Source organism: Penicillium antarcticum (assembly GCF_028974205.1).
Source record: "Penicillium antarcticum strain IBT 31339 chromosome Unknown utg000006l_segment0_segment0, whole genome shotgun sequence".
NCBI lineage: Eukaryota > Fungi > Ascomycota > Eurotiomycetes > Eurotiales > Aspergillaceae > Penicillium > Penicillium antarcticum.
In genome coordinates, this window is record NW_026695304.1 from 767,176 (window position 1) to 794,515 (window position 27,340).

At 47.2% G+C, this 27,340-nt stretch overlaps 11 protein-coding genes across 11 annotated transcripts; 6 read left to right on the forward strand and 5 right to left on the reverse strand.

The window, feature by feature from the left end:
- Positions 1-75: 75 nt before the first annotated feature.
- Positions 76-1,087, reverse strand: N7508_006373 (PQ-loop repeat-containing protein; the record flags this gene model as incomplete). The annotated part of the gene is made up of 5 exons (XM_058464439.1): positions 76-320; positions 377-650; positions 711-914; positions 970-987; positions 1,043-1,087. The coding sequence occupies 5 exons, from the start codon at positions 1,085-1,087 to the stop codon at positions 76-78; spliced, it is 786 nt and encodes a 261-aa protein (XP_058318292.1).
- A 1,032-nt stretch (positions 1,088-2,119) lies between these two features.
- On the forward strand, positions 2,120-4,221 carry N7508_006374 (uncharacterized protein; the record flags this gene model as incomplete). The annotated part of the gene is made up of 2 exons (XM_058464440.1): positions 2,120-2,581; positions 2,641-4,221. The coding sequence occupies 2 exons, from the start codon at positions 2,120-2,122 to the stop codon at positions 4,219-4,221; spliced, it is 2,043 nt and encodes a 680-aa protein (XP_058318293.1).
- Positions 4,222-4,528: 307 nt separating this feature from the next.
- Positions 4,529-9,737, reverse strand: N7508_006375 (CDR ABC transporter; the record flags this gene model as incomplete). Its single annotated transcript, XM_058464441.1, has 10 exons — positions 4,529-4,970; positions 5,081-5,354; positions 5,427-6,077; positions 6,190-6,760; positions 6,830-7,193; positions 7,264-7,859; positions 7,911-8,401; positions 8,466-8,562; positions 8,634-9,085; positions 9,161-9,737. The coding sequence occupies 10 exons, from the start codon at positions 9,735-9,737 to the stop codon at positions 4,529-4,531; spliced, it is 4,515 nt and encodes a 1,504-aa protein (XP_058318294.1).
- A 440-nt stretch (positions 9,738-10,177) lies between these two features.
- N7508_006376 (uncharacterized protein) lies at positions 10,178-11,238 on the forward strand (the record flags this gene model as incomplete). The annotated part of the gene is made up of 4 exons (XM_058464442.1): positions 10,178-10,299; positions 10,365-10,476; positions 10,553-10,990; positions 11,059-11,238. Coding segments are annotated over 4 exons (852 nt in total), but the record flags the coding sequence as incomplete, so codon positions are not given.
- Positions 11,239-12,035: 797 nt separating this feature from the next.
- Positions 12,036-15,504, forward strand: N7508_006377 (bifunctional cytochrome P450/NADPH--P450 reductase; the record flags this gene model as incomplete). Its single annotated transcript, XM_058464443.1, has 5 exons — positions 12,036-12,069; positions 12,174-12,254; positions 12,317-12,596; positions 12,675-14,622; positions 14,692-15,504. 5 exons carry the CDS (start codon positions 12,036-12,038, stop codon positions 15,502-15,504), a joined length of 3,156 nt encoding a protein of 1,051 aa, XP_058318296.1.
- Positions 15,505-15,919: 415 nt separating this feature from the next.
- On the reverse strand, positions 15,920-18,250 carry N7508_006378 (fungal specific transcription factor domain-containing protein; the record flags this gene model as incomplete). The annotated part of the gene is made up of 9 exons (XM_058464444.1): positions 15,920-16,165; positions 16,236-16,548; positions 16,637-17,106; positions 17,209-17,406; positions 17,473-17,487; positions 17,545-17,810; positions 17,864-18,088; positions 18,159-18,180; positions 18,227-18,250. The coding sequence occupies 9 exons, from the start codon at positions 18,248-18,250 to the stop codon at positions 15,920-15,922; spliced, it is 1,779 nt and encodes a 592-aa protein (XP_058318297.1).
- A 43-nt stretch (positions 18,251-18,293) lies between these two features.
- N7508_006379 (uncharacterized protein) lies at positions 18,294-18,542 on the reverse strand (the record flags this gene model as incomplete). Its single annotated transcript, XM_058464445.1, has 2 exons — positions 18,294-18,400; positions 18,470-18,542. Coding segments are annotated over 2 exons (180 nt in total), but the record flags the coding sequence as incomplete, so codon positions are not given.
- Positions 18,543-20,747: 2,205 nt separating this feature from the next.
- Positions 20,748-21,718, forward strand: N7508_006380 (uncharacterized protein; the record flags this gene model as incomplete). The annotated part of the gene is made up of 2 exons (XM_058464446.1): positions 20,748-20,999; positions 21,071-21,718. 2 exons carry the CDS (start codon positions 20,748-20,750, stop codon positions 21,716-21,718), a joined length of 900 nt encoding a protein of 299 aa, XP_058318299.1.
- Positions 21,719-22,029: 311 nt separating this feature from the next.
- Positions 22,030-22,359, reverse strand: N7508_006381 (uncharacterized protein; the record flags this gene model as incomplete). Its single annotated transcript, XM_058464447.1, has 1 exon — positions 22,030-22,359. The coding sequence occupies one exon, from the start codon at positions 22,357-22,359 to the stop codon at positions 22,030-22,032; it is 330 nt and encodes a 109-aa protein (XP_058318300.1).
- A 1,113-nt stretch (positions 22,360-23,472) lies between these two features.
- N7508_006382 (uncharacterized protein) lies at positions 23,473-23,844 on the forward strand (the record flags this gene model as incomplete). The annotated part of the gene is made up of 1 exon (XM_058464448.1): positions 23,473-23,844. The coding sequence occupies one exon, from the start codon at positions 23,473-23,475 to the stop codon at positions 23,842-23,844; it is 372 nt and encodes a 123-aa protein (XP_058318301.1).
- A 1,372-nt stretch (positions 23,845-25,216) lies between these two features.
- N7508_006383 (SNG1 family protein) lies at positions 25,217-26,669 on the forward strand (the record flags this gene model as incomplete). Its single annotated transcript, XM_058464449.1, has 3 exons — positions 25,217-25,334; positions 25,384-26,469; positions 26,521-26,669. The coding sequence occupies 3 exons, from the start codon at positions 25,217-25,219 to the stop codon at positions 26,667-26,669; spliced, it is 1,353 nt and encodes a 450-aa protein (XP_058318302.1).
- Positions 26,670-27,340: the final 671 nt, after the last annotated feature.

Here is a 27,340-nt window from a genome sequence, read left to right on the forward strand (position 1 = left end):
TCATTTCATGATTGTACCTTTCTATTTCAATTCGTAAATTCTATACTAAGAGATCTCATGCGCTCGGCCCAATTTTCATGAGGAATTCTGCCATGCCCTTCTTTCTACGACCTGAGATCCAGAAGCAGTCCTGAACACAGAAGTCGACGACGGCATGGGATGTAGAGAAACCGGCTCTCGCTCTTGAGCGCGCTTACTGGATCTTTTCTTGATCCAAGGAAACAGATTGAAAACACATCCACAGATAAAGATCCCAATCCACAATCCCAATTCTGTGCCATAGATGATGATCCCTAGAATGTCGATAGACTTCGCGAATACTAAACACCAAATCAGTACATACCCATACCCATTCAATTGAAAGGCTTGCACTCACAAACAGACACGAGGGAAAACAAATCCCCAGCTGCATCAATACCAACAAAAATAAAACTGATTCCCCTAACAGTCCGATGTATATAGATATCCCAATAATGTCTCAGCACACCCGCAGCAAGAAGACAAGCACTCAAAACAGCCATCAGGATAAGAGGCCATTCTAGGCTCCGATCCTTTGCGGCGCGCAGAGCAAAAACAAGTCCTACTTCGATCCCACCTAGTATCAGAAGCAGGGAGGTTGCCGCGGCAGTGCATTTCATAATGGAGTATTTCTAGAGAGAGTTAGCCTATAATTTAAGAAAGAAATCGAGATAGTAAGAAGTAGCACATACCTTGCCATAATACAAACACTGAGCCCAGGTGATTAAACTCAGCGTTGTCAATATCTGAGGCTGAACCCGAAGCGCGATATTGAATTCTTCGACGATGTTGTATACGCCTAGTGGTACGCCTGCTGAGGCCCATAGTAGCATCATTGAGCCTTGGAGGCCTTCTGTGTCATGTCTTCTGTAGTTGATTATGATTTGAGGGAGGAGCTGGGGGATATAGATAAGTGTGTGCATTGTTTATCTTCATTTGGGGGTTGCATACCTGAATTGACCAGCAAACCTATGCACGGGATATGTTAGTTGGGGGATGAATGGGAAATCGGTCGTGAACGTACCGCACCGAGTGTGCCGAGCACATTTTCAGCTACTGGGTTGTTCATCTCCCAGAGACCATATGTGAAGGAGGGAATCGACGATGGTCGTATCTGATATGGGGGACATTCACTCAAAGTGAAGTTGTGGGTCTTGTTTCCTTGAATTCTTATTGGTTCATTCTACACATTGTTCACAGTCATAATGTCATTTGTACATGACTCGAGGTTTCTTTTCCAATGAGCTTATATTTCCATTCAACTACTCAAGGCAAAGAAAGCTGCCGGCAGCGCCTGTAATGGATACCGAGCCACGAAGTTTTCCCAGCTCATCGACTTCACTGCCGCGTATTTTTTATTGTCCAGATCGGTCCCCAACAAGGTCTGGCCGTTGATCCATGAGTAATAGAGAAATCCGATAAATTGAATTGGATCTCCTGTAAGTGTCTTCCCAGAGCGAAAAGGAGATAAAATGTCACGTACATCGACATGTAGCCATACATAATCGCTGGTTTTCTCATCGCGCATCCGGTGCATAAGCTTGTACAAGTTGTCTAGATTTCCACGATTCTCAAAGCTATGCGTAATACCATAGACATTATCGAAAGACTGAGCAACTTCGGGGATTGTAGCGTGGCCACCGAGGACTTTGGATAGTTGTTAGAAACACAAAAGACGATTGCGTCAAGGTATGTCACATGTATTCCATGACCATGCTTTATGTATTCGAACATCGCCTCTCAGGTGTCTCATATTTTCAGACCATGGAATAGAAAAATTATTGCTTTCTAGTAACAGGATAGCTGCACAATCAAATCGGGTGATAAAACACGCCTGAAACACGGTCCGAAGTATGAGATTCAAATGAAGTTCCAACCTAAGTAGCTCAATCATATTGGAACGCCACGGCATTATAATAGACGCCGCGACATACAAGAACCATATTATACCTAGAGGTAAGTGGCGACGTCTGAAGGCGGAGACAAGCTTCCAAGGTTGGCAATCGGACCCGCTTAATCATCTCGGGCGTTATTTCAAGCCCGAAGCACGCACCGCATCCAACCACTTTTAATATCTCTTGAGATGAATTCTTAAGCCGCAATGGCAGGCTCACCGGGTCCCAGTGCCCTGCATAGCTCATTCGATCTGATACATGCTCGCAGCTGCCACAAATGTAATCAGAGGAAGACCCGCTGCAGCAAGACGCTTCCATGCACTAGTTGCTTCAAGCTAGGAGTGGAATGTGTCTTTCCGCCTCCAGGCCGAGCACCTCGCAGAAAAAAGAGAGCCTTGAAAGCTGAGTTGGTTTCGCGAGTGAAGTATCTGGAAAATCGGCTCCAAGGTCTTGGCGAGGAAGCCAAGCGTCCTCAGACTCCTCACTCCAATCATGGTGATTCAAACACGGAAGACATATCCCTGATCAGCGATGTCGTCTCGCCCTTGAAGTTCCCGAAGGACAAAAAAATCACAAGTGGAAAAAACGGTCCATTTGGACAGCTAATAACGGATGACGAGGGGAGACAATACGTGGAGCATGAAGCTCTCATTGGTTTTCAGAATGAGGTTTGTCATATGTCGAAGCAAGGATCTTGTACCAATCGGAATACTGATAGGCTCAATAGATAACAAGCATCTCCAGCAGAGAACCATCAACTAGAGAACCAAAGGAGAGCCACTCCCAAGGGAAAACCTCAAGTACATGCATGTTCGGCTTTCGCGCTCTTGCAAAATCTCTTCATGGACTGAATCCACCACCACTCACCAGCCGCCTTTTATGGGGCATTTACGAAAGGAATGTGGCACCATTGGTCTCAATTCTTCACAAACCAACTATCCATCGACTGGTCAGGAAAGCAGCCACCAATGCTGAATTTCTCGATTCAACCGATGAGGCACTGGTATTTGCTGTATACTTTGCCGCTATTGCGAGCATGAAACCTGAAGACTGTCTAGAGAAATGGAAGACCGACCATGATACGCTCGTTCAACATTACCGCTTTGCAACGGAGCAGGCCCTGGCTCGGGCTGACTTCCTCAAAACACGCAGCCTGGTTGTATTGCAAGCTTTGATGGTGTTCTTGACTGCTTTATGGCGGGCCGAAGATGGGCGCTTCGTTTGGGCCATGACATCTGTTGTGTACAGACTCGCACAGGGGTCGGGTCTACACCGAGATGGATCGAAACTAGGCCTGAGCCCTTTTGAAACAGAGATGCGCCGACGGCTATGGTGGTACATCTACCTTCTCGATGCACAATCATCAGAGGCACAAGCCATCGGTCGTTTAATTTATGAAGGAACCTACGATACCAAGCTTCCACTTAATGTCAACGATGACGATATTTTCCCGGAGGCAATGGAGCCATTTACAGAGCGCACTGGGTTTACCGAAATGACATTTTGTCTCATCCGATGCGAAATCAACATCCGATCCCGTCAGTTGTGCGGAAATACAAAGCCTAGTCTTACACCGAGGCGGCCAGGCATTGAAGAGACTGAAAACAACTTGAACGAGATCAACTCCTTCATGGAAAAGACCCACCTCCAATTCTGTGATTTGAATGTGCCAATCCAATGTACTGCAGCTACGATAACACGGATTGCGCTGGCGCGGTCATGGCTCATTGCCCATTTCACTCTCATTACCAACGGCGAACTAAGCACGGACCGGTGGCAACAGCGGCGGGAGACTCTTTTTCAAACCGCCATCGATGTTCTAGAGTTCACCCATTTGCTGGAAACAAGCACAGAGACAGCAGATTGGATCTGGCTATTCAAGATGTATCGGCAGTGGCACGCACTAGTCTTCATTCTATCCGAAATATGCGTGCGACCAGCATCGACCATCGCAGACCGCGCATGGTTGATAGCGAATCTGACGTTTCAACATTGGCAACAGGATGGACCTCCGAAAGGCTGGGTTCTTTGGAAGCCACTCTCGCGTCTATTTGAACGCGCTACCTCAAAACGAACAGAGCAACAAGGTGTACTAGACATTGAGCAGCTGGAGAAGGATCTACAGCTGCCAGTTTCGTTTTCTGTGGACTCATTGCAAATTTCGCCTGTTTGGGCTTCCCAGAACCCAGGCCTCGGCTCCATGGAACAGATGCCAGCAGCGGGTATTGACACTTCATCTATGGACATATATCGAGAGATAATGCGAGATGCTGGTTCAATATTTGATTGGGATGATAACCAGGCCTGATCCGCAGTTGAGACTAATTGTGATTTTCAATAAAGATCTTATACTACCTGCAAGTTAAATCATATCTTCTGGTGTACTCCGAAGATTACTAACACACGTGGACCATATCGTCTGGAATGAGGTAGCTTTAAATCTGATTTCCACGGTAGTATATATAATTGCAATAAATCCGAGAGGAGGGAGACAGCGTTCAACCGAGCATTTTTAGACTTGACATTAATCCGCTTATGCTGGTAACGCCATTACATAATGTAATGCGTCGTTTGAAATGGAAAGTGCTATGGAACACCTGCACCTCCTACCTCCTTTATCTCCCACATTTCTTCTTCAGTTTGCTCATTAAGCCTCCTCCTACCTTGGGTACCCGAACTAGCCAATACACAGCCAAAGCCCCGACAGCATTGACAACAACATACCCAAGGACAATGCCAAAGTTCCTCCAGCGATCCTCGTACCGGATGTTCACAGTGCTGAGATACTCATTCGTGTTGCTCAGTTGACAAAATTCGCAGTGTTCAGTGTTGTTTGGGTCGACCAAGTAGCCACCGTACGAAAAGATGTAAGAGGCCATGTAGCTGGCACACGACTGACCTGCCGGCGGGAGAAAGTTGACGTACTCATTGGATGCACACATGATTTCTGTGTTTGCGACACCGGTCGAAAGAAGGCCAGATGCAAGCCACGTGAATGGGGATATGTAGTACATGAACGTCCAGAACCCGGGCAGAGAAACCTTCTTAACAAGGATTCTATTTTTATCATGACGGATTCGTTAGTCCAATTGTTGATGATGAAAGGAATAAAGGGGTCCTGTAAGCAGGGAAGGGGGAAGCAGTAAAAGTCGAGATATGCAACATACCCGCAGAATGAGATACACAGCATATAGCAGATATTCCCAACACTCCCAGCAGACTCAGCGCTGTCAATTCCAGCAATGAGAATGTGTGTGAATGTGCTGGTGAACATCATAAATTCCCAGATAAACAAGAACGCCAGAGCACCACGCGAGATGGCTTCATCCGTGGAAGAGGCGTTCTGATATAGTCCAATGGGATAATACCAGCAGAAATAGGCGAGCCCTGCCATCAGGGTGTTCCAGAAGATCTCGATCACGAGGTTGCTCAGAATCAGGACTAGTTCGGAGTTCTATCAGCTCAGTGCTCGTGTATGCGTGTGACCTCTCAGAGTTGATCATCACTTCATACCTTTCCAATCGTATATCTTAGATGGCCTCTCGCGCGCTTCATAAACCTCTCGCTGGTTGATGAATTGAGGTATAATTTGCTCGCTGAGTTGTCCAAACATGCTCAATAGCATCATCACGGCATACATCTGGTTTTGGAGTCCTTGGATGGTGTTCGGTGCGTGATAAAAGCTAAATCCAATGAAAAGAGCCTGCAGCAAATGAACATGAGTCAGATATGAAATGTGCTTATGACTTCCGACATAGGATGATTCGATCTGGAAGATACTAACCGAAGCCACCGTGAGGGCAATTTTGGAATAGATATATGACGGTGTTCGCCAGTATTGCGCCGCGACACGATTTTGAACGAGCCACCACTGCACCAAAAATGATGCCGCATAGGATCCCTTGTTTGACTTACTGGATGGCTGCATTGGTAAGCTGCCCCCTATGGTAGTCCTGGAGGTCTGAAGCTCATGCAACCTCTTCCTGACAGAATGATATTGATGCGAGTCTCGCCAAACCTTTGGCCAGTCGACAGTGGTATGCGAACCTGGCGCAGCGCCAATTACAGTTAACATCCACTCCGCTGGATTAGCGCCCGGAGGACATTGGCTGGCTCCATTGCACTCTAAATACTGAATGAGTGTGGCCGAGTCTTCGCCAATTTCTAGCAAATACAAACAGATTAATCATCAGCAAATGCAAGTTTGAGGTCCCGCGTTGAGGGGTGAGAGAGAAGAAGAAGAAGAAGAAGAAGAAAAATAAGCATGAGAACGAACCTCCAAAGTACACGGTTTGGCCACCTTTAGCTAGAAGCAGCAGATTGTCGAATTGCTGGAACAGAACTGCAGATGGCTGGTGGATCGTACACAAGATCGCCTGGCCGCTGCGTGCGAGTCGTTTTAGAAGTTGGCAAATCGCCCACGACGTCTGTGAGTCTAGTCCAGAGGTTGGCTCGTCCAGAAATAGAAGTAACTCAGGCTTTGCAGCAAGCTCGATACCGATGGTGAGACGTCTACGCTGCTCGATGTTCAAACCTTCACCAGGAATACCAATTATGGCATCTGCGTACTCTTCCATCTCGAGGAGTCTGATCACTTCATCCACATATCCGAGCTTTTCATGCTGTGATACGTTTGCGGGCTGGCGGAGAAGTGCACTGAAATTAAGTGACTCGCGCACACTGCATGTGGAGAGATGAACATCTTGTTGCTGAACGTAGCCTGTTTTTCGCTGGAAGGACGCATCGCTAGGTTTGCCATCGACGAACATAGTGCCGGTGACGACACCAGTGGTGACACGGTTGGCAAGAACATTAAGTAAAGTTGTTTTGCCAGCACCGGAAACACCCTGGGTTTGGTTCATGTTAGTGTCATTATTACAGTGTACTGGAACCGATAGTGACATCTATGTACGTACCATCAAAGCAGTCAGGGTTCCAGGTTGGACCCATCCATCAACGTGGTCAAGGATGCGCCTGAATTCTCCTTTGATTTTGATATCATAGCACACGTCTTTCCATTGAAAGATCTTGCCCTCATGTGGAGAGAAAGCCTGCGTCTCGTCGGCTGCAACTGCTGAGTGCACCACCGTGGCCATTTCGGCCCCGAGGGCCTCTTTGTCATTGATATCGGCCATTCGGAGTGTTGAACCTTTGTCGACAAAATGGCTACGACGAAAGATAAGAACCTCACCCTTACTCTTTGCCATGTTAAGAAGCTCAGTCGCGGCCAGGTACGTGACTGTGAAAACAACCCAGAAGGCGATGAGGATTCCAACATTACTGGTAGAAGGTCAGCCGACTCTCCCTATGAGGGCCAAATACCCGCCATAAATGTGATAGAAAGACTTACCGCCATTTGTTGGAAAGATAGTACTGGAACTTGTCGATGATGTATACATCTCCCTGGATTGTTGTCGAGCCGGGCTTGTTTCCAACCTCTGCGCAAGCCTGGTTATTGATGCCGATGGTGCTGTAGTCTGGCCCCGAGGGAATGACAACCGAGCATGAGAAATTGCGGCCGTAGAACTCATTGATCATAAGAGACTCAAAAGCATAACTGAGTGGATTGACATAGGCCATCCACCGAGACCATCCAGGCATATACATGGTTGGCATTGTAAACCCAGTGTACATAATCAAGCCCAGCACTAGTAGGGCGGCTGGCACCATCGCCTGTGACATGGTACGTGACACAGATGCAATCGTTCGGAATAGACTGGATGTCACCATTGTGCTGAGGAAGGCGACAAAAAGGAAAAAGAAGAGAGGCCCGGCTTCTCGACGTAGGTTTGCCATAAGATATAAGGTGAGATTGAAGCACAGCGTGTTGAGTACTTTATACGGGATGTCAGTTAACATGCTGGCAACGGCCTCGGCAGATGGGTGATAGAGAGCGAACTGATTGTGTTTTTCTACAATCGGTCGTTGCTCATAGAGTGTCAAGATCTGATGATGGTCAGGGTTTGTATCAAACAGCGGTCAGTCGGATAGTCATACCTCGAGGACACTAGAAAATGCACTGAGCAGCAAAGCAAAAAAAATCAATCCTCCTCGTCCATAGAAGCTGTTCGTGTCGCTGTGTAGATTGAAAAAAATGCTTCCCAAGACCAAAGCCATAATTGTATTGCCTCCAAGTTGAATATATGTCAAGGAGGGATCCGCAAACAGGCGCTTCCACCCACGCCAAAGACAGAGAGATATCTGTTGCATGTATGAAAGGGTATAGGGTGATTTCATTCTTTGGCCACTTGCCTGTTGGGCCGTGCGCGAGGCCACAAACTCATCCAGACACTCGCCTGCCAGGCTGTATTTAACTTGGTAAGCCTCAATTTGAAGCGTGAGCTGCTTTTTCTGCTGGCTGTTGTTCCATGTCTTCTCAAATTCTACTGCTGTGCGTGGAGCTTTATTTTCAAATCCTGGGCGCACCAGACGTTCCTTAGGGCTGGTCATCGAGGTGAGAAAATCCGGCGTTGTCTGTCGGTCAGGGCCTGGTGATATTCTTGTCAGCTACAAACAAGCACAATATAGGCTCAAGATATGGCGGAATCTGACACTCAAAACCCAAATCTTCAAAGTATGCGCGTGCTTCAGATGCCTGCCCGAAGAAGATCTGCCGTCCTTCGTATAGAACCGTAACTTTGTCGAAAAGCTTGATATGGTAAGCCAGAATGTCTTTATAAGATACCAAAACGTAAGACTTGGAAGATAGAAGTGGCCTACATCATATGCCTCCTGGGGCGCCTGGTAGAGGGAAACCAGAACAGTAGATTGCAAAAGCTCAGTGGCCGTGCGAAGCGTTCTGCAGAACTCGATTGCATTGGCGCTGTCCAGTCCGCGCGTACTGTTATCCCAACATTGCAAAGCAGCATCGCTCAGCAATGCTTCAGCAATGCTCACACGTTTTCGCTCTCCCCCACTGATGCCCCGGATGAAGTCATTCCCGACAACCGTGTTCGCTGTATGCGAGATCCCGAACATGGCCATGATGGCGTCCCGCACAAGCATGGAAAATTCCCCGGCCTTTAGCCCAGCCGGCAACTCTCGTGGTGCTCTGGCGTGGGCTGCAAAAGAAAGTGTGTCTCCCACAGACAACATTGGGAAATGCACATCGTTTTCGCCAGCGAAAATCGCCTCCCCTCGAAAGTAAGTTTGCATCTCTTTGCTAGAGACACCTAAAAGTGCATAAATAATTAAGACATTAGTTCAAGCCTGCTAGTGGGAGTAGCCTAAAACACTGCGATACGCACCTCGATAGTTCATCATAACTTGATCCCCCAAAGTCAAACCTTCCATTCTCCCAGCGATCGTTTTCAACAAGGTCGAGCATCCCGAGCCCGGAGGCCCAAGTACCAATAGCATCTCGCCGGCGTTAACCAACCCTTCGAAGCCGTGCAGGATATCAACCCGTCGCTTGCGCCGTTGTGTCATCAGAGACAGAAGGATATTTCCCACACTCTTCTGGTAATCGGCAGCCATACCGAATCCAAATACATCAACATTTCGGAAGGCGACACCGGACTTCCGGCGCTTTCTCGAGTCGGGATCCTTGCTCTCGTATCGAACGAGCGCCTCAACCCAAGCCCTAGTATCAAAGCTGGAGGAATGTGGATCAAGCTCCGAGTCTGGCAGAGGATGGAAGATGTTGTTGTAGGGATTGGCCACATCCGAGCCCACGGTGTGTCGCGAAAGGCGGCTTGCCAGTTTGTGGATTGTTCGGTCGACGTCGCAGTGTTCTTCTGGTTTTTCTAACCCGGTCTTAGATATCAACGAAAGCCCGGTGCTGGTGATATTTCGGCTCTTGATTTGAAAAATAAATTCTTTCATAGTTGCGTGTTACTGGTAAAACCACAGTTCATCTGCGAGAGACGTTGTATGTATAGATAACACTGTAAGTCTTTCTGTTCCTATTCCTGACCTTTCTGGTGAGATTGATGGAATTTAATACTCGACGTAGCTGCCCCTTTTGACTATAATCCTTTAAAAGTCAGTTTCCTTTCCATAACGAAATATGATATCGATTCGGTGTTCGGGGTTTGCGGGCTGGTGTTGCTCGGTGTTCGGGGAGGCTGAGCCGGGCACTCTAAATTTAAGCTTCAGAGTGGAACAGGAAGCTTAATTCCCCCGAAATACGAAGTAGGAGATAGGCAGTAGTTTAATAGTACTATAAGTTATCTGTTTTCAAGCTATTTTTGCTCTTTGATATTTGTCCTGCAAAACAAGATGCCTGAGTCCCAATTCTTGGAACCTCTACCGTTAAACTATAGCCTGGCAAAACGGAAAATAAGGATACTGGTCTTCTGGCTACTAGTGTTTCTGGACTCTGTTGTGTTTCCAATTGGACTCTACTACCTCCTGACAAGAACAACGACGTGGTCCACCACGACTAGTACGTCCGTCTTCTTCCTTTCCTCTGCTGTGATCTAACCATCTGTTTTCTTCTACAGTCTTCAGTGTCTTGACTGTGACATTGTTCGGAACCTTTATAACTCAGTCATTAGAGAGATCGTGGAACTTGTGGCGCGAAAGATCCAGCTGCCGTGTGCCCAACGCAGGCCGCTACTATGTGACACCCCTATCCCAACATTCTGCTCTCCCTAGTCTCCGTCCGGCGACAATATGTACTGACTATATCCGTGCAGTTTGATTTCACCCACTGGAATGTCCTCGCATCCTGGGTCATCATCATCACCGAACTCGTGGTCGGAACCATTCCCGACCCACCCTGGATGCGCATGCTGGCGGTGCCCGTGCCATCAATATTTTTCATATTTGGGTTGGAGATGTTGATATTCGAGATATTGTACATTTTCGAGATTCCCGCGCCATTTCGTATCTCATCCATCCCAAAAGGCAGCCCGATGCGCCCGGCCCTCTATCCACTACTGGAAGATATCATCGCGGTAGACGGCAAAGGAGGATCAAAATTTCGGGACCGCTTGGATCAGCGGTATAAAGCCAGTCCGCCATTTCGTGGCATGCTACACCGAGTCACCATGCTATGGGCGGTTCCTCAAGTCTTAGTGGCTGGGGGCACATTAGCGGGAATTGTAATTGCGGACCATGAGCTGGCTTACACGGTACGTGTCTAATCTTTAGGATGTGATATTATTATGAGTGACTAAGGCCCTGGGGCAACTGTTTGTAGCTTGGCTGGTCAGTGCCTGCTATTTGGGCGGCAATCTGGATTGTTGGAACGGTGATCTGGATTCGGGTGGAGTTGAGACGAGAGAGAAACCATTGGAGGGGAGTGCGATTGACCCAACAGCTACAGGGAGCGAAGGATTGTGACCCAAGGACAGCAATTACCATTGAAGAGGCAACTTGATCATTGACTGCTAACATTGAAATGGCCACCCCTTGACATGTCAAAAAGTGTGTTGCAAATAACCTTCAATCTAAACCACGGTCTCTAAACTCTTTTGATACCTGTATATGATTCACAGTGGCATTTGAAAATGAGCTTAGTATAGGCAAAAAGAAGGCGATCCATGAGATGTTAAAGCAAGATAGAAAAGTAAATGAAACCTTATATTCCTTTGCGGACTCTTTCGCGTCGACGGCGCAATATTATATAAATGGCACTTTAATAAAAATATGGCGCCATTGAAATAGATTACTTCAATGCTTGGTATTTTCTCAATTCATCTCAATGTCTTGAATGATTACCTTCCGAAACTCAGCCACGACAGTCATTTCGTCGCTCAGCTGAACTTCGACTCAGTCTAGCGGATCAATGTCTGCACCAAAGTGGAAGATTGGGTGGTGATCCCACTCTATTTTGAGTGGGAAAGAACTGCGCCTTGCTATATTGCTATGTATAAATTAAAAAATCTCGGTCAGACAACACCGAGGGATTATCTGGATATGGTTTCAGCGGGGAGCACGAAACACCGAGCCCCGAACCTTGGGGTTCCGCGGTATCTCCACCATTCGGAGCCTGTCAGTTCATGGCATCATGAAACTGTTTTCTTGATGAGGCTATGCAAGCTTTCAGAGAGTTAGTAAATTATATAAATACTGGATGCATTACTCCAATGCCCCCAATTAAGGCCTCCAATCCATCTATTCATTTGCCGCTGAAATTCCATCTTCAGAAAAATTCCTGCTACTATGACAAAAATTATGCAAGATACGCTGTGCATTCCCGGACCCAAACGTAAGGATACCCATGAATGGAACTACAATTCAATGGGATTGCCGCCGACCGTTTTATTGCTTTGGGTTGTTGTTTTGTGCTTTACTGACTGACCAATTCTCCAGCCCTGCCCATAGTGGGAAATCTCTTCGACATCGACCTAGATCATGGTCTTCAGTCCATTATCAAAATGGCCGATGACTTTGGTATACTATGCTTACCTGTCTAAAGCAAAAGAAAAGTCACTAATACAGACCAATCACTTAAGGTCCCCTCTTCCAAATCACTATCAATGGCCAGAAGCAGATATTTGCAACCAGCCAGGCCCTGGTGGATGAGCTGTGCGACGAAGCCCGATTTCATAAAGCCGTCATCGGGGGTGTCCAAAAGTTACGAATGCTGGCCAACGATGGTCTTTTCACAGCCTATCATGGAGAGCGCGGCTGGGGGATTGCCCATCGGATTCTAATGCCTGCCTTCGGCCCACTACGGATTCGGGACATGTTTGAGGATATGAGCGATATTGCCCAGCAATTGTGCTTCAAATGGTATGGATTCATGAATATTCCGGCTGAAATTTTTTAAAGATGAAAATAAATGGCTGACTTTGGTTGTCTTTGGTGCAGGGCTCGTCAGGGGAGTACGACCAGTATCAACATTACCGATGACTTTACGCGTCTCACATTAGACACCATTGCACTCTGTACGATGGGCTTTCGCCTGAATAGCTTTTACAATAACGAGTCTATGCACCCGTTCGTGGAATCTATGCTGTACGTGCTGAAGGAAGCCGACCTCCAGTCCACGCTCCCCGAGATCGCAAACTCTTTGCGCGTCAAGTCGCAGCGGCGCATGTCTCAAAACATTGAATCGATGAGGGAGATGGCACGGAAGATCATCAACGATCGCAGAGGCAAAACCGAATCGGTTGATGACCTCCTGAACACACTGCTGAACGGACGAGACCCAGTCACCGGTGAAGGCATGAGCGATGACTTGATCATCAGCAATATTATCACCTTTCTGATTGCGGGACATGAGACTACCTCCGGCTTGCTCTCATTTACAGTATACTATTTGCTGCAACACCCGCAGGTCTTGGAGCGGGCCCGAAATGAAGTCGATGAGATTGCTGGCGTGAACCAGATCACGGTTGAGCATCTTGCAAATCTTCCTTATATCGACGCCATTTTGAAAGAGAGCCTGCGAATGATGCCTACCGCTCCTGGTTTTACTGTCACCCCGAAGAAGCCAGAGGTCGTTGGCGGGAAATGGATGATCAATCCAGGCGAGCCTGTCAACTTACTGCTACCTGTCTGTTTGCAAGACCAGACTGTATTCGGGTCTGATGCGGGCGAGTTTCGACCAGAACGCATGTTGAAAGAAAACTTTTCAAAACTCCCACCCAACGCATGGAAGCCCTTTGGTAATGGCGAGCGCGGTTGTATTGGTAGAGCATTTGCCTGGCAGGAAGCCCAACTGGTGATTGCTTTAGTCCTTCAAACATTCGACTTGGTGGCAGACAATCCGGTTTATGAGCTGCGCATCAAAGAAACCCTTACCATCAAGCCTGATGGCTTCAATGTCCGAGCCACTTTGCGACGTGGCCAGAATGCTACAGGGCTATCCCAAAGGCGTATGTCGGTGGGCACTACTGTAAGCATGTCATCATCTTCTAGTAACGTCAGAAAGGAGAACGGAGACTGCCAGGAGGTAGCAGGAGGGCAGCCAATCTCTTTCTTCTACGGCTCCAATAGCGGAACATGCAAAGCTCTTGCTCACCAGTTGGCATCGACCGCGATAGCCCGCGGCTTTACCAAGCAGAAGCTCGCTCTTCTTGACACTGCTGTTGACAACTTACCGAGAAATGAACCGGTGGTGATCGTAACCACTACCTACGACGGGCAACCCACGGATGATGCAAAGCAGTTTGTCGCCTGGCTTGAAAGTGGCAATGTCCCGTCGCTCCATGGCGTCTCGTATGCAGTCTTTGGATGCGGCCACCAAGACTGGGCCAAAACCTTTTATCGGATCCCGATCTTGATCGATGACCTGATGCAAAAGGCCGGAGCAACACGTCTCGCAAAGCGAGGCGCAGCCAACGCCGCTGTCAGCAATATCTTCTCGGATCTCGAAGCATGGGAAGAGGCTAGCTTGCTACCCGCGCTCCACCAAAAGTTTCTCCAGTCCAGCAGCAACAACATCAGACCACTGGATCCGTGTCAGCTTCAAATCAGCCTCAGTAAGCCAGCGAGGGTGGGCATGCACCAAGGTCTCGTCGAGGCCAAGGTGACCGCTGTCCGGGTCCTAACCAGCCCTAGAATTCCCGAAAAACGACATGTGGAATTCTATATTCCAGGAGAAGTCACCCTACGCCCAGGAGATCATCTCAATGTCCTCCCGGTCAATCCGCCCGACACGGTCTCCAGAGTTCTAGCCCAATTTCACCTCGCACCGGATCACAGCATCACTATTAAGTCGTTCAATGCCCTTGGATTACCTCACGCCAAGCCTGTGTCGGTGACCGAACTATTCAGCTCCTATTTGGAGCTATCCCAACCGGCAACGCGGAATGTAAGTTCATAACTGTATCTATTTTACGTGATTGAAAGCTCAAAACACCCGGCTTACAAATGTCTATAGAATTTGAAAGCACTAGCCTCATTCACACCGTCAGTTGGAGATAAACAAGAGCTGCTCCATTTCCATGAGTCTTACGACTCGCTCTTCCAAGATAAACGCATCTCGGTATTGAATCTACTGGAAAAGTTCCCCTCTATCTCATTGCCCATCGCATCATTTATCTCTATGCTTCCATCTTTGCGTGTTCGCACGTACTCCATCTCCACGGCTCCGTCATTCAAGCCCTATCATTGTTCGCTCACCTTCTCCGTTGTCAACGAGCCAGCATGGAGCGGCAGTGGCCAGCATCTGGGAGTCGGATCAAACCATCTTGCCTCGCTCACGGTAGGGTCCATTATATACATATCGCCACGACAAGCGAAAGAAAGTTTCCATCTGCCGGAAGACCAGTCAAAAACTCCGATTATCATGATATGCGCCGGGAGCGGCCTAGCCCCCTTCCGCAGCTTCATCCAAGACCGAATGGTCTGGTTGCGACAAGGAAAACCGCTCGCAGAGGCGCTCTTGTTCTTTGGATGTCGTGGTTTCCAAATGGATGATCTTTACAGCGAGGAGTTAGCCGAGTTTGAATCTGCGGGCGTGGTCCAGGTTCGGAGCGCGTACAGCAAGGCTCCGGATCACAACCGGGCCAAAGGATGTCGGTATGTGCAACACCGACTGGTTGCGGAAATTGAAGCTATCCAGAATGTGTGGGCTCGGAATGCTATAGTCTATGTCTGCGGGTCTGGGAAAATGGCCACGGAGGTCAGGGCTGCGTTAGAGAATATGCTGGGGAACTTGCCTGAGGAGCGATATGTTGCGGAGATCTTTTAGATGAGCATTTTGCTTTGCATTTTCTGATATTCTATCTATTCTTTGCTATCTTTGTATTTTTTTTTCAAGTCTGCATGGGTTCTAATGCGAGCTCCTCAAAGAGTCCATGTTGATAGCTTTCTATCTGTTCTATCACGTCCACGACCAGTCATCAAATTATGAACTTGACCACGAATGATTTATCTGGTTTATACAATATAACCACCCTATATCAAGGTTCTAAGAATAACAGAGGTTAGTTCTGGAGCGGTTCGGTCTTCGGTGTCACTCCACAGCAACCCTAATTGGATGTTGAACAAGCTTATCTTTTCTATTCTGATGCAGCGCCAGCTTGACAAGGATTTAAATATTGAACGAGGAATTGGTTTTGATTTAATGGTCCATGAATACTGAATTCTGGCAAGAAATGCGCTTGCTAACTAAAGGATCTGGACTCAAAGAGCGGGTCTGAAACAAAGGTCTCTCCCGTTGCTCCATCTGCAAAGCAAGCTTCGGGGATAAGAGAGCCAAAGAGAGTACGAAGATCATACCCACCGAGGGCCGGGTTATCATCGGGAGCATGCCCCATATTTTCCGGTGTGATAGGGTAGCATAAGAAGTCGTTTCGTCCGTCCCATTCGGCGAAATATTCGTGGTCCAGGTTGCCTTCTCGCTGTCCGTTCTAGAATCACGATTAGCGCCATTATCCATGACCAGTTTCTGATCTTCACTTCATGTTGTATTTTCCGTACCAAATTATTCCCTGTTTCAGTCGCATCATCACTGACACGCTCTGCCATAGCACCTGTGGCCTGACGGAGAGACATGGTCGATTGTAGGTGGCTCCGGGTTTCGATGTCTCGCACATATTGTCGTGCAATATGGGAAAATTCACCGACAAGTGAAGATGGCATCACTCCCCTTGATTTATACTCTTGTAAACTAAAATGTCCAGCTGCAACTTCAAGGAGCGCGAGATTATCTCTCGTTTCCGCATGTCTCGGATTGTGCACCACGAAATCGAATAGAATGAACATAGCCACAAGCGGCATAATAGAGAGGATACTAGTGGCGGCAAGGTTAGCATGTCGTTCACTTTTTTGCGTACCAGGATAAAACTAGGGCCGAGCCCTCTGGCGTATGGTTTTCTTACAAGATAGGTGTATGTGGTGCTGTGTCCACAAACTGAATCAACTCAATGACCATCCTTGCTGCCATCATTAGGGTCCTCTTATTCTCTTCCGTCCTAGGAGAGGTCTCATTTGCACTCAGATACAAGGTGAGTCTGGCCAACGCAATGACCAGACTGTAATATCTCAAATGGGTATAAATCGCGGGCATTTTCGTGCCAGAGTTTGAAAAAGTATCAAAATGAGGGTGTAGGCCCGGCCTAAAGCTTTCGGGGATTGCTAATCTCCAGCTTTCAAGGCGGCCTTGGATCTGGTCGATGGCAGAGTAATAGGATTCCTGCGATTTCATGGTAGCGCTTACCGAGAACAGGGAAACATAAGCTTGAGAAAGAATGCGACTGAAGCGGATAGCGGATAGGAACCAGTTGAAGTCTCCGTAGATGGCCTCGGGTATATCTGGTACAGGACACCCAATGTCATAGTCTGCGATGATCTATTGAACAATCAATTTCTTGCCCGACCCTTTCAGAAGCCTTCTCTTGTAGTGAAGAGGGACAAAGAGAACAAAGAACAAGGAAAACCCAAGTTTACTCACAGAGTTCACTTGACTGTGAAAGCACATGTGCTTTTCCATGTTGTAAATAACCCAAAAAGTGCGCCGACAAGTCGCAGTATACGTGCCCTCTTCATTCCAGACTGCCTTGTGATAACGAAGCCCTTGAGCCATGCGAGCAGCTTCTGTGATCAAAACTTCGTCGATTTGGAGACAACATGTGTTCATGGCGAAAATCGACTATAAACTCTCAGTAAGTTCATTGTATACACATTGGTCAAGCAGATAAAGGAACCAGGAGCCTACCATGGCTACGAGAGCCTTTTTTTGTCTGTTAGCATTTTGTTGATGCTATTATTTGAACCAGAAAAGGCTTACCTGAAGCCCTGTCAACTGCTCACGGGGTAATAAAATTTCCGCAATTAGTCCAAGGGCGACCTGGAAGTGCTTCCAGGCTTCTCCCTTTCCTGGCTCCCAGGTGCCACCGTCATGATACTGACAGCCCAAAGCAAGCACTGTGTGATAAAGAGCAGCGAAAGCTGGGTTAGCTTTGAGGAGTTCCTGAACATTCGGTCCCAATGCCCTTTCTTTGAAGTCTCGCTGGTTCAGGAAGGGGTACATTGAGTGCAGATTTTGGAAGTATGCTTTACTTTACATATTAGCATAAAGGTGAGCAGCCGAGTAAGGAAGAACTAACCATCGACATATGAGGCTGCAACGTCTCGCGGGATCTCTTCTACTCTAGAGGGTTTCATGAACGTGACTGGTGATATTGTTGAGCCGCTGCCACTCCGGACTAGCAGACGTGTTTTGATGATACTTTCCAGGGCTTCGATAAGCCGGCGTAGGGCGTCGTTTCCGAGAAGCTCCGAGAGCGTATTGATCTTTTTCTCGGAAAAGAATGCGAGACTTGAACTGCACGCTAGATACAAGGAAACGAAAAGAGCTAGATTAGTTTTTTCTGCAGCTACCGTGATATCAGCCAGTCTTACCATCTTGTTCCTTTGTCTTCATCTGCTGTCAGCATCACTCGATCATCTACACAGAAGTTGGTAAGTACGAACGCGTAGTACAGCAAAGTCATCTCGCAGTATCCCATTCACGGAATTATCAGCCAGTAAGTGATCTATGAAGCAAAAGGCGACCGGTTGTGATCGATTGGATGGCTCAGTAGAGCCAATAACGCTATTGTCATGCGATTTTGGTCGTTGACTTGGCCATTCTGGGGGTTGGTCTACTCATATCATCAGTCAATTCTGGGTCTGGCCATTGTGAAACAATATCATTCAGCCATTTCACATACGCATAGTCTCAGAGGGTTGGTGTGGTTTGAGTCTGCGCTTGATTTGCTTAAACTCGCAAATCTCCCCGCGCTTCTAGAGAGAACAGAAACGTCAGATCTGATTCAGTGGGATATAATATTTAATGCGATCAGTATCTCACCGAGCAATGGGTGCATTTAGAAACGCCGCCAGGCACCACTGATGAACCACTAGTAAGAAGATCTGGATCAAAGTTGCCGGGAGATCTACATACTGATGCACCGGACCTTTCGGTTCCGGCATTGGTCACAGGACTTGCACGTTTTGGATCGTACAGGGGTTGGTTCTTCTATCTCCATGGCTTATGTCGGTTCGGAGGCTGAGTTGTGAGCCAGATCGAGGTCGGTCGATGGTACCGACACTAGGCTACATTGGGTTTAAGGACTGGTTAAAGTTCGGCATTAGTAATCCCCCAATGTCCAAACTATATTTCATCACTTCAATGACCTCTTCACCTCTCTAAGCCCACCCCTTTCACATCCATAAATTGGTTATTTCTATGCCTAAAGTTTCACTGCCTTGGGAGAATCCGCATACCTTGCTCATCCATGATCGATTTGGTGGGTTCTCGAGGCTCGGTGTTCCGCGTGGTCAGAGCGCCCATTTCGGTGCTCGGCGAATGGAACAAACTATCATAGGTGACTGAATGAACTTGTTAAATTCAATCTCACTGTCCATAGTGCTTTCTCTTCTTCTCCAAATTCGCAAATCAGTAGAGTCTGTACTTGTGTTACATTTTATTACAGTCACAGTAAGTGTCCTCCACTGTTCAAAGATCTTAAGGTCTCCATATCTGGAGCTCTAGCGAGACAGCTTTCAGTCTTGCAGCATAGTTTAATTAACTCTTGTGGCTCTATAAAACATAAGATTATTTGTTTTAAGCTGTCTTGGTTATGTTTAACTGGTGCTAACAACCATATTTATCCCGAAAGCGACCCGGTTGGTCCTATTAAGTTACATGTTCAAACTCCTCAAAAATTTTGACACTCGTGCAGATGGCCCATCTTGGAAACACTGAGGATATGTGTACATATTATTTCTGCTCATATTTTGTCTTTGTTACCGTCGTTGCTCTTGGCCCATAACCAGGGGACATCACCCTCCCTATTGAAAGCAACTGTCCCAATTGCAATATGGATTTTCATCTTGAGATCAAACATATTGGTGGTAAGTTGCTCTCACCTTCACGCGCTAAATTAATCTAGGCCGGCGACTGATTGATGATTCCTTTTGGGTGATTCAATCATGAGTCAAGGTTCAGGGACAAGCTCTACCTTGGAGAGGACATGAACTGGAGCCCTCGAAATCTATTTGAGAATGTTTTGGATAATTGGCCACAGAATGCCCTAATTTTTCCCAATATCTCAGAAATAAAGCGTACATACGTTTGAGAGCAAGATGAGATTGGTACCCGAAGACTTGGATCCTTGAGTTTCCGACGAAACAGCTGAAGACCCGACCCAAGAAACCATAGCCTAATAAGCTGGGCAAGGCCAATCTGGAAGTGCCCGTATAATGCTATGCCAATGAAGTCTGTGGAAACTGCGGAACTACCTCAACAGATGTCGACCGTACATGTACAGCTAACGACAATGCACAGTGTATCGCCTCCTTAGGGTCACAATTTGTGTAAATTGTCACTGATAAAGTATGCATGATTCCTAAACAAAATTCTCTAAAACGAGTATGTCATTCTATGTTTTTGTGTTTTTTTTTTTTTTTTTTGTTTTTTCTTATTATATTGCTTTGGGATAACTTTCCTCGCCTCTTTTATGACGTCTTTTTTCCTCATTCTCGAATGCGTTGGTATATACCTTATCGGAAAATGGAGGTTAATTATATAGACTGAAAGCACCTATAAATCATTTCCTAGCATTTAAATCAAATATGTCATCATCGGTACTTATGCGCACTCAAAAAACACACGTTATGTACTTCCCATAAGTACATGGTCTGACTTGCAGGTGGATTACCAACAGCCCCACTTCGGTTTTAAGATAGATCCCGAGACCCCTAACTCCAACTTCAAGGTACATAAGCTGAATAATAATTGGCATTCATACACACGTCGGTCTTCGGGCTTGCAGAATTTGAAAGCGCGGGTGAAATTTGTCACGAACAGAATTTTCCATGCCATAGTAGGGGTGGAGATATATAAAGGTATGGGTCGCACAGGCTGTACCTGCATAAGCATCTCCACAACTTTATTACTCTACCCAACTCTCGATACTCAATATTCTAAGCCCATCACCCATCAAAATGTCAACAATCCTCGTTACAGGTGCCACTGGCAAGCAAGGTGGCTCACTGATCAAAAATCTTCTCAGCAAGAATGCGCCTTTCCAAATTCTCGCTGTCACTCGCAACATTCAGTCACCCTCTGCGCAAAAGTTGCTACAACAATCGTCTAAGATTAGTCTTGTACAAGGTGATTTGAATCATCCCGCAGAGTTGTTTAAAAAAGCAAGCAGCTTGAGTGAAGGGCCTATCTGGGGTGTTTTCAGTGTGCAGGTATGACCGACTTGTTCTTTCTGTATCCATTTCTTCTAGAAAATAGCATGCTAATAAGATATTGTTTTCAGGTCGCAATCGGCAATGGCTCTTCAGAAGAACCCCAAGGAAAGTCACTTATCGACGAGTCAATCAAAAACGGCGTAAAGCACTTCGTCTACAGCTCAGTCGATCGAGGCGGTGCAAAGTCATCAGAAAACCCAACTAAAATCCCGCACTTCATCCATAAACACAACATCGAAAAACATCTACTAGCAAATTCCGATGGAAAAATGGACTGGACGATCCTTCGCCCGACAGCCTTCTACGAAAACCTCACACCAGACTTCCTCGGCAAGATCTTTGCAACATCCTACGAAATGGTGATTAAGGACGCACCACTGCAGATGGTCGGTGTAAGCGATATCGGCGCAGTTGCGGCAGAAGTCTTTATGAATGCGAATGCATACAAGGGACGTGCTATCGCGCTTGCCGGTGATGAATTGACATATGCTCAGGTTAAGAATATTTTTGAGAAGAGGACGGGTCAGACATTGCCTACTACATTCAAGCCACTTACTGCACTGTTTATGGCTATGGTTAAGGACATGGGGTATATGTTTAAGTGGTTCCATGATGAGGGATATGGGGCTGATGTGGACGAGGTTAAGAGGATTCATCCTGATGTTAAGGATTTTGAGACTTGGTTGACTACTGAGAGTGCTTTTGTGAAGAAGTAGATTGGATTATTATTTGGTTTACTTTGACTGAGTTGGGGTTTTGATCAGAGGAGGATTTAATATTAATATAGACATCTCCAACTAGCAAATTCATGAATGTTTGACAGAATAGACCAGCTCAGCGGAGTAGAACAAGCATCATAATATCGAGAGCCAAAACAGGTCTCTGAAAGAATAGATAGAAGACTTTGGCCCACATCGCTAAACAAAGGGGACAATAATGCACGACATGATGGCTGACTCTAGAGTATGTTCAATACCAGAATGCGCTCAACAAACTACGAACCCGTTCGATTCGACTGCCAAACATTCTAATCAAATGTCCCCTCCCTCAGCGACTCAGACTCCCCATTCCAAGCAAACGCCTTTCCATGAACACGACCTCTCCCATCAAGATCAATAACACAATCCTGGAGCCCATAAGCACCGGTCTCATAAGCATCCTCATAAGCAATTATACTATCACGCTCCTCACTCGTTCGAACCTCAAAGACCATGCCATGAATGACGTTGTCCGCCGATCCACGCACTAAAGCCCGGTATTTCCCCCACATCTTGCACTCCCAGCCGAGGATTTTTGCCGAGTGGAGTTCGTGCCAGCCCGGTTCTTGCAGGATCTTGGCGAGCGTTGGTTGATCCATAGGGCTACCGCAAAAAAAAGTTGTATTCCATTTTGATGTTGATGGTGATTTATTTTGTGGTTGGTTTGTTTGAATGAGAAGTACGGTAGGATTTAGGTTTAGGACAAGTTATTGGTAAGTGACTCAGAATAGGACCAAACCTCAGGCCTGATGCTTAGACCGGCATCATGATGGGCGATGATACAACGGGAGGCTTGTCAGTGAGTCAAAGTGTATCTGGCAAAGTATACTGAGGAAACCATGTATGGGCTGTTCCTGACACCAAGCTTACCGATCCTCAGAATAACCCTGGAAATTGTACCTTTCCGGAGATGATAAGTCATCCCACGTGTATGAACGACCTATCTGAAATCCCGATGCTAAAATTATGGGTAAAATATTCTAGACTTATTACCTGAGACGTCACGGATAAAAGACTGATAAGCAACCCACGGTAACTGTCAAGAAACAAGATTGCACTGTCGATCGCTAAAAAAATCTCATTGCCGATCGCTCAGATGGCCGATAGCCGCATGGTTGCCACCTGGGTTTTGTCCAGCCACCCGAGATCATATGTATTTGCCTCCAACGAAAATAGAACGAAAATAGAAACACGATTCACGAACAGGTGAGGGAAAGCGAGAACCTGCCATTTGCCAACTGCCACCTGCCACCGATCAGAGTACGTACGCGGCTTCGTAAGATGGCGCTCCCCACTTCCCCAAAAGAGTCTAAGTGATCGTCGTTGGAATGAGGTCACTGGGAATGAACCCTTGTCGAGGGTAGCCGTGTTGCTACAGCTAATAGTGCAGTATGCTTGACATGTCTTAGTGTGAAAGTGCGGAGAGAATGTGCATGCATGTCATAAGGTGTGGCCAAGCCCAAGTATACGTATGCAGAAGTAGTCGTAATCGGTGGCTGAAACAGAAATAGGAAAGCCAAAAGGACAGTGGGTCCATAATAAAATGGAGACTGGTCCCTGAACGTTAACATTTTATACTTAAACAGTCCCCAGACCGTGTTCTATTCTCCGTTCTGTGTTCTATACTCTCACACATCCTCCCAATCAGGCCCAGGCCTCCTACACTCGTTCACACCACAAGCAACAACAACAACTACCACACCCCCACTAAAATGGTGCCCTCCTCTCTGCGCCTCTGCCTCCTGGCCGCAACCCTCTTCCTGATCAACATGACAACGGCCCTCCCCCTCATGAGCCGCGACATCGAATGGTCCTTCACACTATTCCCCACCTCCTCCTGCAACGCAACTGGCGACCCGCACGCTGGCTCAGGCAGCACAGGCTGTCGCGCAGACTTGAACAGCGTCGCCTCCGCTTACACCCTCTACTCCGTCGCCGAGGGCTGTCGCATCGAATTTTTCGATAACACCATGTGCGACGAGACCGAGCTCTCCGATGTCGCTGGTCAGGTCAATTCCACCAACACATGCCACATGGCCGGTCCCCGGCGTCGGTATGGTTCTTACCAGGTGACCTGCGAGTGAATGTACACTGTTCATAGTGTCATTTTTGATCTCGGGCTGGTCCCAGGATCAATTGCGCGATTTCGATTTCGATATCGATATTTTCCTGACTTTTTCGGATTGGTATTACGTGGGACATTGAATGATCCTGCGGGCGCGGAACTTAGATAGAATTCTTAATGATACCCTTTAGACAAATGAATGAATTCACGATCTACCTCCTATCCTGCATCTTATCCATGCTATGGTACGCGCTCAGCGCTGGCCTGTCTGATGTTGATCAGTGGTCCGTGTGTTCAGGGATACGCGATGCACTCACCGGACTGAGAGGGTCTATGCGGGCAGGAGATGGCGCGATAGGGGCTTGGATTGTGTTGGACGCGTATACATGGACATTCCCCTCACTTCCTTCACCCCGATCTGAAGAAAGTTAAGTTACAGATCGAGTTTACGTGTACTTGTCTGCACGATCCCCCCTGTAAGCTTACTGCAGGGTCGGCTTTGTGAAACGGCGACACGCAAGGGCGGCCAACCTAACACATTGGGACTGGGGGATTGGTCTCCCCTGACGATAGGCATAACGCTGAATTTGCTAGGGTTCCCGCACTTAATTTGAATCGGGCTAGGGTGGGTTGTGTTTTATTGCTTCATTTGTGGGTTGGTCCTTGCTTTCTGTGGTTTCTTTGCGAAGGGTGTCCAGCCTTACGGTACTGTATCGGAAAGGCTTGCGGAGGATTATCCAATAGCGGTAGGTCAAGGTGTGTATACCGTGTCGCGAGGTACTAGACACTGACAGGAAGTCTGGGAGATAGTATACCATTTATGTATTATTCTGGGCCTACTCTGGTCCCATTTTGTCAGCTCATTTTTTGCCCCTTTCCGAGTGCTTGGGCTAATCATGTTGATCGCCTTGTAGTGGGAAAGGAGTTGTGGCCCATGCATCCAGCTCTCATTCATCTCTTGTGCAAATAGAGCGATATATTTAGTCGTTCGTCTGCCAAAATTTGTACTGATGCATAATCGACGTGATTAAGCTCACTGTATACATCCCAAGCTCTTGACCAATTCCCACTTAATCATTTTACCCGATTGGCGTCTTTGTATGATCGGATATGTACACAATGTTCACACTATGGACCTGATCTCACGGATATACACTGCAGAAACCTAAAGCGATCCGGCAGTAGACTTATCCTTCTAGAAAATTTACGTTGAACTCTCATTTGTTCAAAGTTATCAGATCAACTAGTTTCTCGGGGATAAGCTAGGGATTTTCCTAAAATGGAATACCCCGAACTACATCGCCGGAAACGGTTCGAGCATAGCAATGTCGTGGCATCACTATTTCTATGGGCCTGTCGCAATTTCTTCACATATTCATCATCAGCTCAATATGGTTGCCAAACTTGAGGAATGGGAGGGCGACGAAATGCCCACGGCACCCGTCTCGTTCTTCCATCCATCTTTGAAGGAGACGCGACGACGGGTATTCTACCAATGGGCGCGCATCCGTGAGTAAGGTCAATGCAGAGAATGCAAGGGATACTAACCTCAATGTAGTCTCCATCCTCTGTATCTTTGTCTTTGTCGTTCTGTCTCTATTCTGGGGATCCCAATACAGCACCGAAGACAAGTACACAGCATTGAATGTCTTTGTCGTTGACTTTGACGGTCAAGTCGATCCCTACCGCAGCAATGACACCATCATCGGTCCTACAGTGACAAACGTCGCCAAGAAGATCCTCGCATCTGACAACCTCCACCTCGGCTATGAGATCAAATCCCCGGCAGACTTCAGCAATGACCCTTGGGCAGTCCGACAAGCGATCTACGACGAACACGCCTTCGCTGCCGTTATCATCAAACCAAATGCAACAGCTCTCCTCCGTGCCGCCGTATCGAGCGGCAACAACAGCTACGACCCCTTCGGCGCAATCGAGGCAGTCATCATCTCTGCCCGCGACCAGAACACCTACTACTCCTACATCAACACCGACTTGGCAATTCTCCAGAATATGGTTCTGGCGGAGTTTGGCCCACGGTGGGCCCGGCACCTAATCTCCCAATCGTCCACCAATCTATCAACCGTCCCCGCACAAGCGATCAACCCAGGAATCGGCTTCACAAACGTCGACTTGCGCCCCTTCGCGCCGGCCGTTGCCGCACCAGCTGTGACAATCGGCCTGATCTACCTGATCATTATTGCATTCTTCAACTTTCCATTCCTGATGGCAATCCATGCGCAGTTTATGAAGCCGGATGGTCACCCGCCGTTGAAGGCTGCGCACTGGATTGTCTGGCGTATACTCTCAGCGATCGTGGCGTATTTCTTCCTCTCGCTGTTTTACTCGCTTGTTTCTCTTGCTTTCCACATTCCTTTCAGTAACCAGGCAGCTCCGGATACGCTACCTGCCAATAATGCGAATGCATATGGTCGTGGCTCGTTCGTTGTCTTTTGGATGTTGAATTGGGTTGGGATGGCGGCTTTGGGATTGCCATGTGAGAATATGGCTATGGTTCTGGGCTTCCCGTGGAGTTCGTTCTTCCTTATCTTTTGGGTTATCACCAATGTTGCTACTGGGTTCTATCCTATTCAGTTGGCGAATGACTTCTATCGCTGGGGTTTGGCTTGGCCTTTGCATCACAGTAAGTTTTTGTCCGTTGGTTTTATTGGAGTTCGGCTGACTTTGAATACAGTTGTTGAGGCGTTGCGTACAATCTTGTTTGGTACTCATTCGCGTATCGGATTGAACTTTGGTGTTCTTTTCGCTTGGGTGGCTGCTTCTTTAGCCTTTTATCCCGTTGCGACTTGGATCACGGGGTGGAAGATGAGGCGTGGGCTTTGAAGTTGCACAAATTTGTTGATTGAATTGAGTAATTATATACCCGTGTACGGGTCAAAAGTTTAGTAAAATGCAATCTTTACATCCACAACTAATCCTGCACATGATGTGGCAAGTCAGTGTTCTATACGTCCTTCCATCTTGTTTTGGATACGTCTATGGGGAAATATTAAAATCCACAGCAAAGGTACAGAGGATGTCCCAAATTTATCCTTCAAATCACAATTGACGCCCGGAATACAATGTGTAACCGTAAATGGTGGAACAGTACAGCCGGTCTGATGTCTGAATGACATATTTCATTGCTAAGTTGCAGGGTGTTCCCAAGTTTATTTCCCTGCTGATTCAGACATTGGGTGTGACAAGACTGTAGCCGAGACCAAAGATTACTCCGAAAGAAACATCAGCACACGATCACATTGTCATGCTCCGGCATCAACATCCGAGCGCCGTAGAGTCTTGGGGTGCCTGACATTCAGGGACAACCCAAAGTGAAAAAAACCGTCACCGATTTATTTGCTGTTCCCCATGTGCTTGATCCTGACTCTCTCATTCGCTGATTCAAATTGAAACGCCCATCCCCCAAATGTACCTACTCAGCCCTACAGATTAGCTGCAGATGCCGGGTACCAGCAGGGCAGACCTGTTCGAGCTGTAGCCGTCATGCGCATGCC